Source organism: Lissotriton vulgaris, chromosome 3_1 (genome assembly GCF_964263255.1).
Source record: "Lissotriton vulgaris chromosome 3_1, aLisVul1.2, whole genome shotgun sequence".
Taxonomy (NCBI): domain Eukaryota; kingdom Metazoa; phylum Chordata; class Amphibia; order Caudata; family Salamandridae; genus Lissotriton; species Lissotriton vulgaris.
The window spans coordinates 1,746,905,244-1,746,921,756 of NC_141689.1; the positions used below are offsets into that span (position 1 = coordinate 1,746,905,244).

The window sequence follows — 16,513 nt, forward strand, 5'->3', positions numbered from 1 at the left end:
CAAAATAGATCAAGAAGCTGTCAGTACACGAATAATTAACACGTGTAAAAATCAAATTGATAAGTGCCTAGATCCCTTGACATCTTCATCAGAGATCATGGCTAATTACGAAGAGATTGTGCTGAACATAAGAAATGAACTAACTAAACCTTATAATTCCAATAAGGCAATAAGAACGGGATGGTTTGACACAGAATGTACCAAAGCCTACTCAGAACTAAAGAGGGCCCTAACAAAAAAAGACAAACAGACAAGAGGTAATAAACCTACGAAAAATTTATAAGCTAGCAATCAGGAAAAGGAAAAAGGACCTTAAAGCAAATCTCTGGATACAACTACTGAAAAGTAGCTCCCTAAAAGACAGCTCAACTTTCTGGGAGATAGTAAAAAAACCCTTCTTAAGAGACAATAATGATGATCCGTCCCTGGATGTAGCTATAAATGCACAGGACTGGGTGCAACATTTTTCAGGAGTATTTGGTGAGGATACATCTGCAGACCTAACCGCCCAGAAGTCTCGTCTTCCCGTGAATTACCCAATAGCTATTCACTTCACATTGAGCGAAACGACAAAAGCCATAAAGATGGCCAAAACAGGAAAAGCACCAGGACCTGATTCGGTCCCAATGGACTTATATAAGTTTTTACCTGACCTCTGGTCCCCCCTCCTTACCAAAGTATTGAACGCGGCAAAGAACACTAACCTCCCCGATTCCTGGTCCACTTCGATACTCGTCCCCATTTTTAAGAAGGGCAACAGGGACAGTCCTTCATGCTATCGCCCAATTTCCCTCCTGGACTCGATAGGAAAGATGGCGGGGCGTATACTTCTCGATCGTCTCCAGGAGTGGTCGAAAGAACATGGCGTGCTCTCAGATCTGCAATACGGATTTAGGGCAGGACTGAGTACAGTGGATCAAGTGCTAAACTTAACACTGTTGGTCGGAAAATACGTAAACGCAAAAAAATCTTCCCTACACATGGTTTACGTCGACCTAACTGCAGCATTTGACTGTGTGCAACATTCTAAACTCTGGACAATAATGCTGCAAATGGGGATTGAACCATCAATAGTTGACTTTCTCCGCGAACTATATACAGGAGCCACGGGAAAGGTTAGATTCGGGACAGGTGGACAATTGACAGACAGCTTTCCCATACAGAAGGGGGTCAGACAAGGGTGCGTACTGGCCCCCTTCTTATTCACGCTTTATACCAATGGCCTCGAGAGCGCAATGTTAAAGGATGTAAAAGATCTCCCTGAAGCCGGTCGTCGCCAGATTCCTGCGTTATTATACGCCGACGACGCGGTAATCCTCGTACAAACTCCTGTCCAACTTCAACGGGCTCTAAATCATTATTGCTCCTTCATGACCAGCTTAAATTTGAAAATTAACATAAAAAAAACGTATGTGATGCATGTGGGCACCAAGGGGAAAAAAGCAAAAACTATCTACGTAGACAATCTACCCCTTGAAAGAACAAACACGTACCCTTACCTAGGCATCACCATGGACGAGGCTTTCAACTGGAAAGAAGCAGTCCACTCCCGTAAACTGTCCCTCATAAGAACAGTCGGTGCATTAAAAGCCTTCTCTCTTCGTCTCGGAAAAAGACCTCCGACCGAAATGATTAAAATCTATAAAGCCAAATGCATAAGTACTGCAACTTTCGGAGCAGGGGTATGGGGAATGACAAACGTCGAACAAATCCAAAAAGTGGAAAATTCTTTTCTCAGATTTTTACTGGCCGTCCCGAGAAGCACAACCACATATGGTTGTCACCTCGAACTCGGGGTTGACTTCATCTCCGATATCATCAAAATCCAACCCATCATGTTATGGCGTAGAATATGGGCCACGGACGAGTGCCAGCTCACAAGAATAATAATTCAGGACTGTCTGAAATTAGACAACAAGAGAAAGATAAAATGGTTGGCTTACGTGGAATCCTTTTTTACAGACATTGGTTTCCCGAGGTTTTTTGATGATCCACCGTCAGTAACAGACATATCAAAAAAAGATCTCAAAATACTTTGTATGTCACATTTATCTCAACTTCGGCTGCTGACAGAAATAGGGAAGCCATCAGTTCAGCATTGTTTATTAATTCAGCTGGTTCCTACCATCCAACCCTATCTGCAGTATGATTTAACACAATTTGAAAAACTTCTTCTTACTCGTTTTAGGTTGAATTTATATCACTACTTGGTTTTGTTTCCCAAACAAAATGACTGGACACATAACACCTCAGTATGCCCTTGTGATTCAATGTCATCACAGTCCACAATCCATGTTTTATTCTTTTGTAAATTTTATACTCCATTACGCAGACGATGGATATTACCAGTATTAAAAGTTCTAAAAATTCGCAGATGCCGCCCAGCCTATTTGGCATTACAATTTTTGGAAAACAACATGATGACTAAATCGGTTGTTCAGTATCTCAAACTTTGTATTAGGCATCGATTGAACTTATAATTCCTGATGGTGAACCCTGTTTTGATATCTGATATAAGATGGAAGTCTAACAATAGTTCCTATGTACCGTCCGATTCAAATTGAATGTAACTTTTAATTATTTATTGTGTTTTTATGTACTTTTATGGTCTTCAAAAAAACGGAAACCGAATAAAGATGATTTGATTTGACTAAAACTACTAAACTCAAACTACAATGAGTTAAAACTGGCTAACACAACTTAATACAACTCCCAAATGTATTCATCCTAGGTCAGTTTTGCACTAGCTGCTTCGAAGAAAAGTATCACAAGTGTATTACTTTGTACATCCTTTCGTCCTTTCAGTTGAACAGAACCGTTTATTTACATAGCAGTACCAGGAGCAACTGCCTGAAAAAGCTGACGGGATAATAAACTTTGAATTACTGTACAATCTATATTTATGTATTGCATTACAAAGACAGACACTTTTTTCAGCCACTAGCGTAGTTGTCATTCGCATGTCAAATATTTCACTGCAGTGGAGATTGCTGCCACCCAAAGGGCATATCAGTGCAGGCATCTATGACAGGTAGGTACCTCTTTATGTAGCACACAACCCCAGACTGAGAACGCCAGTCTCAAATGCTAGGATCTGCACAGAAATGTCTTCCTGGGAAACACACCGCAAAGATAGCCATATCTGAGACACCAGGCTATTAGTTAAATGATTCCTACTTAGTCTTCACCTCCTTTTTTCCCACAATGTGGCTTAAAATGAGACTAAAAACTAGGCCTGGATCGCACCAAAGGAGTTCCATTTCTCTCTCATGTGATAACCTTTTGGTATAGCAGTTAAAAAACACAAAGATCTGGCTTAATACAGTCGTGTGCTGTTGATTTTACTTATATTTTTTTTTTAGCAGTTTCCAAAATCTTTGTAAAATAAACATCGCTGAACACAGTTCCCTTTCCGATCCTGGTGCTGCTCAGGTCTCCTTTGAGCTAGGTCGCAAGAGCAGCTCCAGGCGCAGCAAAAGGCAATCAAGGATGTTAGTTACTATTTAGTCAATAGTTCAACCAAGCGTATGTGCCTTTCCTTTTATTTCTCTTTCGTGCACCTTTAGCATCAACTTTGTTGGGAGCTAGGCTTGCAATGAATTTCTGAAGGAGGCTCTAGTGGTCTGGTAACATGGTTAACCATGCTCTTGTAAGAAATGTGCATTTCTAGCACGATTAAACATCTACCCTCCCATGGAATCAGCACAGGATAACTCCAGTCCTAAAGAAATTCATTTGTGGTGCAGCTATATCCAAACTGCAATAAAGTTAAATAATATTTCCAAATCTGAATGTCAACTCTCATTAAAAGTCAAAGTACTTTTTAAATGAATTTTCCATTTGGGAGGCCAGCATCTGACTTTTCAATTACACCAGCATCTTGATATTTTTCACTTCAGTGAAGTACAGAGCATAAAATAGTGTTTAATCTGCATACATTAACACCATGTGAAATGTTAACATTGTTGCAGTAATGAACATAAATAGTTGAGCCGACCTGAAATATAGGAGTCTACTTGTATGTTATTACAAATATATTGTTGCACTTTAGTCTCCATTGCCCCTAAAATGCGGATGATAAAAAATGCTCATGATAAAGTTTAGGAGGACTCGTTTACTGACCGAGGGCGTCTGGATGGGCGATTGGCCAGGGGATACTGAACTGCCTGCAGATGGACGATTCGATGATAGGTGTTCTCTCTGTGCCGACTCATCTTCAGCCACAACCTTTGGAGAATCTACGTTAATGGGTCTCCTGGAGAAATAAGTTGCAGACCAATCAGCATAAAAAAGTCACACAAAGGCTATAATAAATGTTGCTATTAAGGCAACTGCTTCATTTTACAGGACAGCAACCTGAAAGTTGAATAACTTCTAGAAGAAACTCCTCCAAATGCTACTACATTACTGTATTCAGGTCACAGTTTCTGTCAGACACTTAAAGATCTAACACAAAGCAAGTAATTAAGTAACATTTTTGAATACCCAAATGGCGCAATTTATAAGATGCAAAATATTTTTACAATCTGGGGAATTAGACCATACTTGCACGATGAGTTAATGATAGTTTTAAGTAAGTGAGCTCTATCTCCGAATAACAATTTCAAACAAAGAAAATGCAGTAGTATTTTCTGACAGCGGTCTGTAGATTGGTAAATAATTCAGAACGCTCAGTAGACTGACCAATAAAATGATTTGCAAAGGTAATATGGAAGCAAACGAAGAGGAGAGTTTTTACAAACCTAAATGGAAAACTAAGCACAAATACTTAACCTTACTTGCCACTGAAATAAAATATAGCTGTAGCAACCAGAACAGGGAATTTTCAGACCTTCAGAGAATCTAGTTATCTTCCTGAACAAGTTGATATAAATCCATCAGAGCGGAACTCTAGCACTACAGCATTTTCCAGCACGATTGTTTCTGAAACGGCTCTTTTTTTTTACACCAATGAAACGTTTGTCTTTGTGCCTGTTTTTATAGTTACTGTTCATGCACTAGTACACATTCACCAGCAAAATTACTTGTATGACTTTTATTCAAGCACTGATTCAGGTTACCCTTAACAGCACTACTATAGCCTTATAGCCTGCCGTAGAAGGCTATACCAGCTATTAAAGGCCCTCTCCAGCGTTCGGTTTGGGCCTTTAACAAGGGAGAGGGACTTTAATAGTATAGCCCAGCTACGAAGGGCTATAAGGCTATTAGAACATTCTTCCACCAGAAGGCAGAATGTTCTAACAAAAATAAAACAAAGCCTTATGGGAGCGTGAGGGGATTGGAATCCCCTTAGGCTCCCTGAAGCCTTTTTTCACAGCCAGAGCTGTGAACAAAGAAGCATTGGAATGTTGGAGCTCCAGGCTTATACCAGCCATTATAAGCCCCGAGCACTCCATTGTTTGCAATGGAGCATCCAACAATTCAATGTTCTAATAATACATCTAAAAGTAACCACAATATAATATGCTTGATCTGTGATCAACTGTTCTTCAGCTACTCATACAAAGCTCCCTTCAAAAGTCACCCCGTCCTCTCTCCTCTGCCTGGCTCGCATGTAGTCACCGCTGAGAGTAACCAAGGGCCTGGTTTGATAGCAATCTGTGCTTTAGCATAAGGCACTGCTCCTTTGGTCACATAATGCTGTATTGGCACTCTAATGCTGAAAAGTACAGAGCGCTGCTTCACATGTATATTTTAGTTGCTTCAAGATTGCTTCCTAAAAATTCTGTAAAAACACCAAGCATACTGCTATGGCTGCCAATGTCACTTTACACAATAACAGGAGCCCATCGTAACTTACAAAGAGAAATAGATAGGATTCATGGTGGTTAAAGAGAAGTTTTAGATTAAATCAACATTGGTCACCGCAGAATGAGTGATGTATGTCAAAGTGAATTAGTGAGAGGTACAGGGACATGGGCAGTAAAAAAAAAAAAGGACATTTCGATTTCTCTCGCGCAGGAATCTGAAGACAAGGTGTCTACAGAAAGAATGGGAACAGGGTAAAAAAAAGCATTGGGGATGCCCACATGTGAGGGATGAGGATAGAAATTTGGTTGGAAGAGGTTCTAGTCTACAGCCCATGTTAATGATAGAGGTCAGCCACCAAGGTAGGAGTACAAACCAGAAGACTAGTGCTAGTGATACCTGGATGAAACATAACTGAAGGAAGGAGTAGTTTCTGTCCTGTAACTCCAGTTCTGTAGTAGGGGTATCTCTGTTTTAGTCATAATCTAGTGAATAGTCCCTCCCATGTGCGTGGACCCGGCAATCAAAAATAATCTCTTAAGTTGTCAAATCATGCAGAAACTGCAAGACACTTAAGAGAGAATTTAAAGACAAATAATGCAGCCTATATCCACAGGCTACACTGTCCAGTACTTCAACTAGAAATTCCACCAAACACCACCACACACAACCCAGCCTGCAGTTTCTACCATAGAGAAACTTGCCTCCACCAGTAAAAGACTGGAATGATAGAGAGGAAGGCATGGACAGACAAGCCCCATAGGCTGTCATTATGTGGCTTAAATAGGATACTGTGCCTTTAAGAGAACTTTCCAGAACTTTCTCCCAGTATCCCAGAATGCATAGCAGGTCCCTCTTACTTTCAGTTCTTTTTGAAGGCGTAGCACGCCAGACCTGTAGCATTCCTTACAAGAAGAATCATCTCCACCGGGGAGTAGGGCGGGCGCTTATGACTATAACAGAGATACCCCTACTACAGAACTGGAGTTACAGGACAGAAACTACTCCTTCTGTAGTAGGGTATCTCTGTGTATAGTCAATCTAGCGAATAGAATGGCAAGCCCATCCCCACACCAAAGCGGCGGTGGAGAAAGAAATTAACACCACTATTGTGCGAACAAATTCCGCAGCGAAGCCTGTCCAACCTGAGCATCTGCCCTGGCATCAATGTCCAGACAGTAATGCTTAGCAAAGGTATGAACCGACTTCCAAGTGGCTGCTTTGCAGATTTCAGCTATCGGGACGTTACGGAACAAGGCTGTCGTGGCAGCTTTGCCCCTGGTGGAATGAGCCTTAGGCTTACCTCCTAAGGTCTTATTAGCTTTTTGGTAACACAATTGTATGCAGGACACAATCCACCTAGAAATGGACTGCTCAGAGGTAGCAAGACCCGTCCTGACTGATCCATAATTAATAAACAACTGGTCAGACCTACGAATATCTTTGGTTTTATCCAGATAAAATTTCAACACCCTCCTAACATCCAGGGAATGGAGAGACCTTTCCGCTGGAGATGAAGGATTCTGAAAAAACGTAGGCAAAGTTATGGTCTGGTTGACATGAAAATCAGAAATAACCTTGGGAAGAAATTTAGGGTGAGTACGCATAACAACCTTAGCAGCATGAAATACAGTATAAGGTTCTTGGCAACAACGCCTGAATTTCACTCACCCTGCGGGCCGATGTAACGGCCACGAGGAACGCCGCTTTCCAGGACAGGTGCTGCAACAAAGCCTTATGAATAGGTTCAAAAGGCTCCTTCATCAAATTGGACAGCACCACATTCAGTTCCGATGAAGGCGAAGGAAGCCTGACAGGAGGGAATACTTTCTTCAATCCTTCCAGAAAATCTTTGATCACAGGGATCTGGAAAAAGGAAGTCTGTGAAGGGCATTTTCTGTAGGCAGTCAATGCAGCGAGATGAACCTTAATGGAATGAACATCAAGTCCAGACTGCGCCAAATGTAGAAGGTAAGGAAGGATTACATCTTCCTTACACGTCGTCGGGTCATGGTTCTTAGACTGGCACCAGATACAGAACCTTTTCCACTTGTAAGCATAGGAAGTCAGAGTGGAAGGTCTCTTAGACTCCTTCAGTATGTTCATGCAATCCTCAGGCAGATTCAGATGGCCATATTGCACTATCTCAGGAGCCATGCCGCCAAACTCTAAAGACAAGAGGTTGGGGTGTAACATCCGTCCCCCAAACTTCGTGAGAAGGTCCGGCCTGCACGGCAGCCGAATGTGAGAAAGGAGAGACCGGTGAAGCAGGTCCGTGAACCACCACTGTCTGGGCCATTCCGGGGCAATGAGTATCATCCGAGCCCTGGACCGGGCCAGCTTGATGAGCACTGCCGGTATCAGGGGAATGGGAGGAAAAGCGTACAGAAAGCTGTTCCACCAGTTGATCCATAACGCATTCCCCAGCGTCCCCCGCTGGTAGTACCGGGAGGCGAAGTCTCTGCATTTGCTGTTTTCGGCAGTGGCGAACAAATCTACGTCTGGAGTTCCCCACCTTGCCAAGACTTCTCCTAGTACTTCGTCGTTTAGGACCCATTCGTGGTTTTCCTGAACCAGTCTGCTCAACGCGTCTGCCTGAACATTCTGCACACCTGGCAGATGGGTAGCCATTATCGTCAGTCCTCTGGCTAGGAGCCAGTTCCAGATCGCTTGCGCCTCCTGCGACAGAGTGCGTGATCTTGAGCCCCCCTGCTTGTTGAGGTAATACATCGTGGTGGTATTGTCCGTCTGTACAAGCAGAGAGTTGGTCTGGAAGGACGGAAGAAAGGCCTTCAGTGCCAAGTGAACAGCTCTGAGTTCCAGGAAATTGATGTGATACGTGGCCTCCATCGGTGACCACGTTCCTTGAATCTGTAGGTTCCAGGAGTGCGCTCCCCACCGCAGGAGAGAAGGATCCGTCACGACAGTCTGCGAGGGAATGTTCTTGTGAAAGGGAACCCCTCTGAGGAGATTCTCCGCTGAACACCACCACTTTAGAGACTGAAGAGCATGCAGAGACAGTCGCATCTTGTCGTCCCAAGATCCTTTCCTCTGATCCCACTGGTCTTCCAAGCACTCCTGCAGCAGTGTCATGTGCAGCCGTGCGATTGGCGTCAGGAAGATACAAGAGGCCATCGATCCCAGTAGAGAAGATACCGTCCTCACTGTTGTAGATGGAGTGGTCATAAGAGCCTGAGCCTTCCGAAGGAGAGATAATCGTCGCTCTTCCGAAGGAGACACGCTTGCTGACAGCGTATTGATGGAGGCTCCCAAGTACTGTATGCATTGGACCGGAGTCGGGACAGACTTGGACATGTTGATGTGCAACCCCAGCTTGTTCAAGAGAACGCATGTCTTCTAGAAGTGTGCTCGCGTTTCCGAGAAGGAGGATGCCTTGATCAACCAATCGTCCAGGTACGGGTAGACAAACACCTTGTTCCTCCGTAGGTGTGCTGCTACCACCGCCATGCACTTTGAGAATGTTCTCGGCGCAGACTTTAGTCCAAATGGGAGTACTGTGTATTGATAATGATTGGCGCCGACTTGGAACCGCAGGAACTTCCTGTGTTTGTGTGCAATGGGCACATGGAAGTACGCATCCTGTAGGTCTATAGCACATAGCCAGTCTCCCTGTTGCAACTGAGGATAAATCTGATGCAATGACAACATGCAAAACTTTTCCCTGCGAATCCATTTGTTTGCCTGTCGCAAGTCCAGAATGGGCCTGAACTCGTTCTTGTCCTTCTTGCGAACCAGGAAGAACCGGGAGTACAGACCTCTTCCTCTCTGAGACAGAGGTAAGTCTTCTATCGCCCTTTTCTTTAACAGGATATCCGCTTCTGCCTGAAGCTCGCGCAGCTGAAACTGCGAGCTGACCAGTGGAATTGCCGAAGGCGTGCTGGTAAACCGAAGACTGTATCCATTGCAAACAATATTCAGCACCCACTTGTCCTGAATAATTTTTCTCCACTCTGCCAGAAAAAATGTAATGCTTCCCCCTACCGGAGTGGGTAAAAGATCCGGGGGAAGTAGGTTCCTAGGGCCTAGACCCGGCCTGGCCCTTGGTCGCTGGAGCCGACTGCTGGCCTCCTCTGCCCTTCTGGCGTTTCTGGAACGGCTTACGGAACTGTTGTTGTTGTTGCGACTGTCCCGAAGCTTGGCCACGTCCTCTGCCCGCCGTTGGAATGGGCGGTACGATTTCTTCGTTTCTTTAGGCTTCTCCAGACCCACAGCCGTCACGCGTTTCGGCCTCCGCCTTCATGCGGGCCATCTCGTCATCCGCATGTTTCCCAAAAAGGGTCTCGCCAGAGAATGGAAGGTTGGCTACCCTCTGCTGTGCGTCCGGTTTCAGTGATGTAAGGCGGAGCCAGGCGTGACGTCGCTGGTTAACCCTATTGCAAAAACCATGTGCCGCTAATAGGGATGAGTCTGCTGCAGCGCTGATAATCTGATTCGCCACCAGCATCCCTTCATTCAGCACTTCTTGGAAGTCCTCCCGCTTCTCGCGAGGCAAGTGTTCCGCAAACTGCTGGAGGGAGTCCCAGAGGGCGTGGTCGTAGAGTCCCAACAAAGCCGTGGCACTCGCAGCCTTCATAGAAGTCGCCGATGTTCCACACACTTTCCTCCCTGCTGAATCCATCCATCTAGACTCCTTATCCGGGGGAACCGTGGATGACGGGGTGGTGGCATGTTGTTTGCGGGCCGCCGTCACAATCACAGAATCCGGAGGAGGTTCCGCCCTTAGAAAGGCCGGGTCCGAATCGGGAGCCCGGTACTTTTTCAGCAACCTCGATGGAGTCGCCTTCGTCACCGCAGGGGTGAGGAAAAGGGCCATGGCCGGTTCCTCCAGGCCCGGCACCAGAGGCAGCAGTGGACGAGACAGGTGTTTCTGATGCAATGTCTCGAAAATGACTGATGTCTTGGGTGTAGGCACCGTCAAAGATATGCCCAACTTTGCAGCGCCTCGCAAAAGAACATCATGGAACGCCACCAGGTCATCAATCGGAGACACCCTCGTGTCCGGTGATCCCGACAAGAACGGAGAGTAGTCCCTGAGGACCTCGTGTGAGAGCGAGATCTGTGCCTCCTATGGCGGCGTCTCGACCGCATGGACGATCTGTGGCGCGATCGCTCCTTCCTCCTAGAGCGAGAGCGAGATCTGCCAGCCCGTGGCCGCTCCACAGGTTTCCGTGGGGGAGTCTTCCTCGGTTCCTCCTGGGGTCTAGGTTTCTGTGTCCCCTTAGGAGGTGTTGGCAGAGGAGGTAATGACGTGGACCTCATGCGGAGGGACCGGAGGTATCACCGACCGAGGGGCAGGCCCACGCGGTGGAAGCGGTGGCAGTGGTCTGCCTGGTGGAAGTGGAGGGTTGGTGGGAGGGTCCTCCTTAGGTACAGGCGGAGGTGGCGACCTAGGCCGAGATGGTGTGTATACCACCGAGTACACCGAGCCCGGCGAAGGGGGCTGAGATCCAGCCCCTTCAGCAGGCGATCGCTTCCTCTTGCGTCCTCCACTAGATCCAGTCTGACTTCTGGGGCCAGAACTCCTCTTACGCCGTTTAGGAGAGGTGGAGCGACTCCTAGACGCCCATCTCTTCTTTCTCGACGCTGAGCATCGCTTTTCCGGCGTCGAACGCCGCCTCCGCGACTCCGGCGTCGAACGCCGCCTCCGCGACGTCTATCTCTTCTTCCACGACGTCGAACGCCGCCTCCGCGACATCGACCTCTTCTTTCGTGACGCCGTACGCCGCCTCCGCGACGTCGAACGTTCCGTTCTCGACGACTAGCGTCGATTCCTTCTTCTTGAGGTCCTCGACGTCGAGGAGCCCCTCGACGTCGACCGTTGTCTTGATGGCGATCGGCGGTGTCGCCTCGCCGGCGAGCGCCGATGCTTGGCGCTCCGTCTTCGACGTCGATCGGTCGACTCCGACGTAGACGACGATGCCGTCGACGGTGGTTTCGACGGCGGCCTCTCCAGGCCCTTCGACGTCGAGTCGTCACGCCTTCTCGACCCGGAGCCCCGGGGAGACAGGGAACACACCGTCGTCATCCCTCTCGACGTCGTCGATGCAATTGACGCCGACGGAGATCGGGACCGTTTGCTGGCCTTCCTGCCTCTGGGGAGCCCCCCAGAGGCCTCAGCAGAGGGAACCTTCCCAGCCTGCCCAGACCCACCTGCAGCCTGCAGACGTCTCTCTTCAAGGCCTTGAAGCCTAATCTTCAGCCTGTCCCTCAGGGTCCTTGCTGAAAACTGCTGGCAGATGTCACAGTCTTCAGGGACATGTTCTTCAGGGAGACAGACGATGCAGACGCCATGTGGATCACTCTTGGCCTTCTTCCTTCCACATGCTGGGCACTTGTCAATAAGACCAGGCCTCTTAGAGCCCTAAAACGCCTGAACCAACACACAGGAGAGAAGAAAAGCACCAAGAAAGCTAAACTCAAACACTTTTATACACAAAAGTGACAAAAATCCAATAAACCCTTGAAACAAGGGAGAGCTCAATGCCAGGGTCCTGTTAGCAGGCGCCGTAAAAAAGAACTGAAAGTAAGAGGGACCTGCTATGCATTCTGCGATACTGGGAGAAAGTTCTGGAAAGTTCTCTTAAAGGCACAGTATCCTATTTAAGCCACATAATGACAGCCTATGGGGCTTGTCTGTCCATGCCTTCCTCTCTATCATTCTAGAGTCTTTTACTGTTGGAGGCAAGTTTCTCTATGGTAGAAACTGCAGGCTGGGTTGTGTGTGGTGTTGTTTGGTGGAATTTCTAGTTGAAGTACTGGACAGTGTAGCCTGTGGATATAGGCTGCATTATTTGTCTTTAAATTCTCTCTTAAGTGTCTTGCAGGGTCTGCATGATTTGACAACTTAAGAGATTATTTTTGATTGCCGGGTCCACGCACATGGGCGGGACTATTCACTAGATTATGACTATACACAGAGATCCCCTACTACAGTAGCGAATATCTCTAGCAAAGTGACATGTTGATGGTTAAGAGTGGGTTGAAGGACATTTTGCAAACAAGCCAGCCCTAGAACACAAATTGTGGAATTCTTAAGTTGCTGGATTTCATAGAGCACTACTAGATAGGGGTTTGAAGTTAATCCATGCAAGGAAAGGCAGAGGTGAGAAGAGCGGTTATTTTCCAACATGAATAATTATACGAGCTGGAAGGGTCGGTGACAAAGTATAAAGGATCCTTGTACAAAGGAACACTGCAGGAAGACACAAGCCCAGACGTGCAGTACAACAGCAGTGTGCTGTGCAAGAGAAGACTGCACACCCTAAGCAGTCACAGCAACGTAAGAGGTCAGAATAGCACAACCTAGAGCTGTTGTGATGTATACTGCAACACTCAAAGCGGTTCCAAATTTCTCCTCCATAGAGTAGCAATTCCAACACCCTACATAAATGTGAGGTCAGGACAGAGTCACTGTCTTAGGACTTGTGCTTCTAGAAGTCAGTGTAAAGGCTGATCCCAAATTAGTTACTACAACATACCACAAGCCTGTTTTGGTTTTCAACTACAAATCCCAGAAACCTAAGAATGGTTCCAAAGTTGTATTTAAAGTCAAACAGAGGAAAAGAGTACCCTTGATATCTTTAGTGGTCATATTAGAGTTTTGCCTGCTGAACTGTCAGATGGGCAGAGCTATTTAGAGTTGGGTGACAGTCATGCTTTAGCTGGGAGTGATCTCACTGGAAGAAACCGCAGATCGGCAGCTCCAGAGACATCAGATCATTGGCCTCTGACTGACTGCTTTGTTCAGGCAAGACACTCTGATGTCCTTTAACAACAAATGGGTTCAGGCTCTTAAAATCAGTAAGGCTGAGCCTAATCAACAAAATTAACCACCAAACTGCCAATACGGATATAGATTTTTCTGTTATCTTTACTACGGCGCAAGAAATAATTTTATGCTACCATGGGATGTTTATTTCCACACCTTATTTATTTTTTCTATAAACTTTTTTATCTTTTAACTCATGTTTTTCAAACATAGTACAAAATTACAATATAAATTACTGTAAAACACCACATCAAGTATTTTGTATAAACTTTTATTGAATACATTTCTTAAAAATCTGACAAACATGTAACATTAAATGATAACATTCAATGACGTAGACATAAAGTAAACATTTAAAAGACAACGCACATTTTACCCTATACGGTTTTATGACCTTGCTTTAATTATCTATAACCTTATAATTACGGCAATTACAAAACAGTGATTTTGATGTTTTATTCAAACAAAGTATACCACAAAGACACAATAAATAAGGTAGGTGTGCGCGGTGTAATAGATTAACTTCAGCTTTTGTAGATTCAGTGTTATTGCAAAAGTGCCGTTTTGCCTACAAAAAGCCAATTAGGCGATAAGGAGGATCGGTTCAAGTTGTCCTTTTCATTTGTGGTCTGGAAAAAGTGAATACAACATTAGGCAATAGACATAAGTAAATCTAGTTTTGCTTTTCAAATACAGAAGCAGAAACAAGACCTGATAAAGGCAGCGTCCCGATGAAAGAAGAATCGAGATTCAGGGCCAGATGTATCAAAGGGTTTTGCCCATTCTGTGTCTATGGGGAAATGTGTTGATACATATGGCCCTCAGAAAGGTATGCGTAATTAAGAAAAACGCATTTCCTATTTTTATCACTATCCAAGATTAGTATACTAAACAATACCTCTTTCTCTCGATTAAGATACTGCTGTGATCTTCTACACAAAACTGAGCTGCAATATGAAAAAACCACGTCTAGAAAAAATAAGTCAGTAGGACTAATATGCTAAATTTAAACTTAGAGATTATGGACTGCCATAGATTTGAACTATCCTTTTATTTTCTTCCTTACTGTGTCTTTAACTAGGTCATATTTGATTGCATGATGAAGCACTGCGCACAGAGGAGATCTGTTGATCTCAAAGAATAGGAAAAAGTTATGTGAAACGTTATGAACATATATGAAAGAGGTGCAGTATGTTTTTAAAGTAGAGTAGTTTCTAATATTAGTTCGTGTTATTGTGTTCACAGTATTTGTTGGTCCTGAGGCAAAACCCTTGAAGGAAAGGAGGGTTCGAAACGTATTTACCTTTGTTAACCCAAACAAGTGCATAGGCATACATGTAAAGTACCCGTGGTTGCGTTTGGATTAGAACATAAAAAATAAAAAAAATTATAGGAATTCTACTGATGCTCGCAGCAGGGAGCTAAAAGTAAAACATCAAAAGCACTGTTTGGTAATTGCCCTAATTATAAGGTTATAAGCAAGGTCATAAAACTAAACGGGGCAAAATGTGTGTTTTATAAATGTTGTCATTTAATATTAAGTTTCTCAGATTTTAAAGATATTAATTTGATAAATGTACAAAATACTTGATCTGGTGTTTCACAGTACTTTATATTGAAATGGTGTATTATGTTTGAAAAACATGAGTTAAAAGACATAAGTTGATCGAAATAATAAATAAGAAGGTGTGGAAATAAACATCCCCATGTAGCATTAAATTACTTCTTGCGCCGTAATAAAGAAACAGAAAAATTAATATCTGTATTGGCAGTTTGGTGGTTAATTTTTTCTGATGTCCTTTAAGGCACAGACATCTCCACCAGGCAGGCAGAGATTTCCAAATATGTTTGTAGTAATCCGCCAGTGTGGAGCAGGCTATGACCTCTGCCACACTGACGGAACAGCCATAATTTAAATAATCCTCTTTGCAAGTAACTCCTTTGCTGTGACTTTAGGCAACAATCTTCACAGGTTTCTGCTGTAAAATTTGCGTGCTAATTATTACAGATCTCATCTATCATTTGCATTATGGTACATTGTAATCTATATTCTCGTTTCTAGTCAATGATGGGATTAAATGAATGTGTAATTAATTTAATTCTCACCTCGCTTGCATTTCTTTTACAGTGTTCTATGCTCATGAGATCAACAGCCAGGGGTCGAAGAGTGAATAAGAGGGGATTTCAGTACCTGTGGCATAGGTTTCTCAATATAACTTGGCATAACAATTCTCCACCGTTTCAGCTCTTTTTCCTGACTGTTTCCAGCCGTAATTCCTGTACTCCCATTTAGGATTCTGAACTGCTGTGCTCTAATAGCCAAGGAGAGTCAGAACTGCCTGAAGGTGGGCCTTTACGAGCATCAAGCTTTTAAAATGGAGTGGAATATGGCACAGCAGAGGATGTCTACAGAGAAGAATAAGTTACTTGTCTCTGGTAATGCTTTTTCTGGTAGAGTATTTAACCGCAAATTCCTCACCTTTTAAATAGTCACATTAGACTGGATCAGGAAAATAATCAGCAGTACCCTGTAAGCCGACAGGTGGCACAGATTGCTCTGCATCAAAATCTTTCTGTGCTGAAAGTGACATATGCGGGTCTATATAGGCCCCCTCCCCCAAGCGCTCACACAGCTGCTTTCTGATATGTTTGCGCCCGCAGACGCGAATCGGACTCGTAGTGATTATTGTGCAGTTCAGTAATTTGCGATCTTTTGAGGTGAAGACTCCAGTTCACAGAATGGGGAGGAGGGAATGCTTATGAGGAATCTGCGGTTAAATAGAGTCTCTACCAGAAAGAGTTACTGAAGGCAAGTTAACTGGTTCTGCTGATTGAGACTTCTAACCACAGCTTCCTCACCTTTTGAATTGGTAACTAAGTATATTCACAAGTGGTGGGTCTGTGAACGGATTCAAACAACATACTCCTGCATGACAGAGGAGACAACGTGCCCCTCTAAACAGACTTGGCTGTCCA

General features: G+C 44.6%; 1 protein-coding gene across 2 annotated transcripts in view; it reads right to left on the reverse strand.

Moving 5' to 3' along the window:
* Positions 1-16,513, reverse strand: part of PLK4 (polo like kinase 4) — a 217,631-nt gene that overhangs the window by 48,272 nt on the left and 152,846 nt on the right. For both annotated transcript variants that reach the window (XM_086962183.1, XM_086962182.1), the window contains exon 13: positions 4,123-4,255. In XM_086962183.1, coding sequence (XP_086818309.1) covers positions 4,123-4,255 — 133 coding nt within the window. The remainder of the gene's footprint in view (positions 1-4,122; positions 4,256-16,513) is intronic.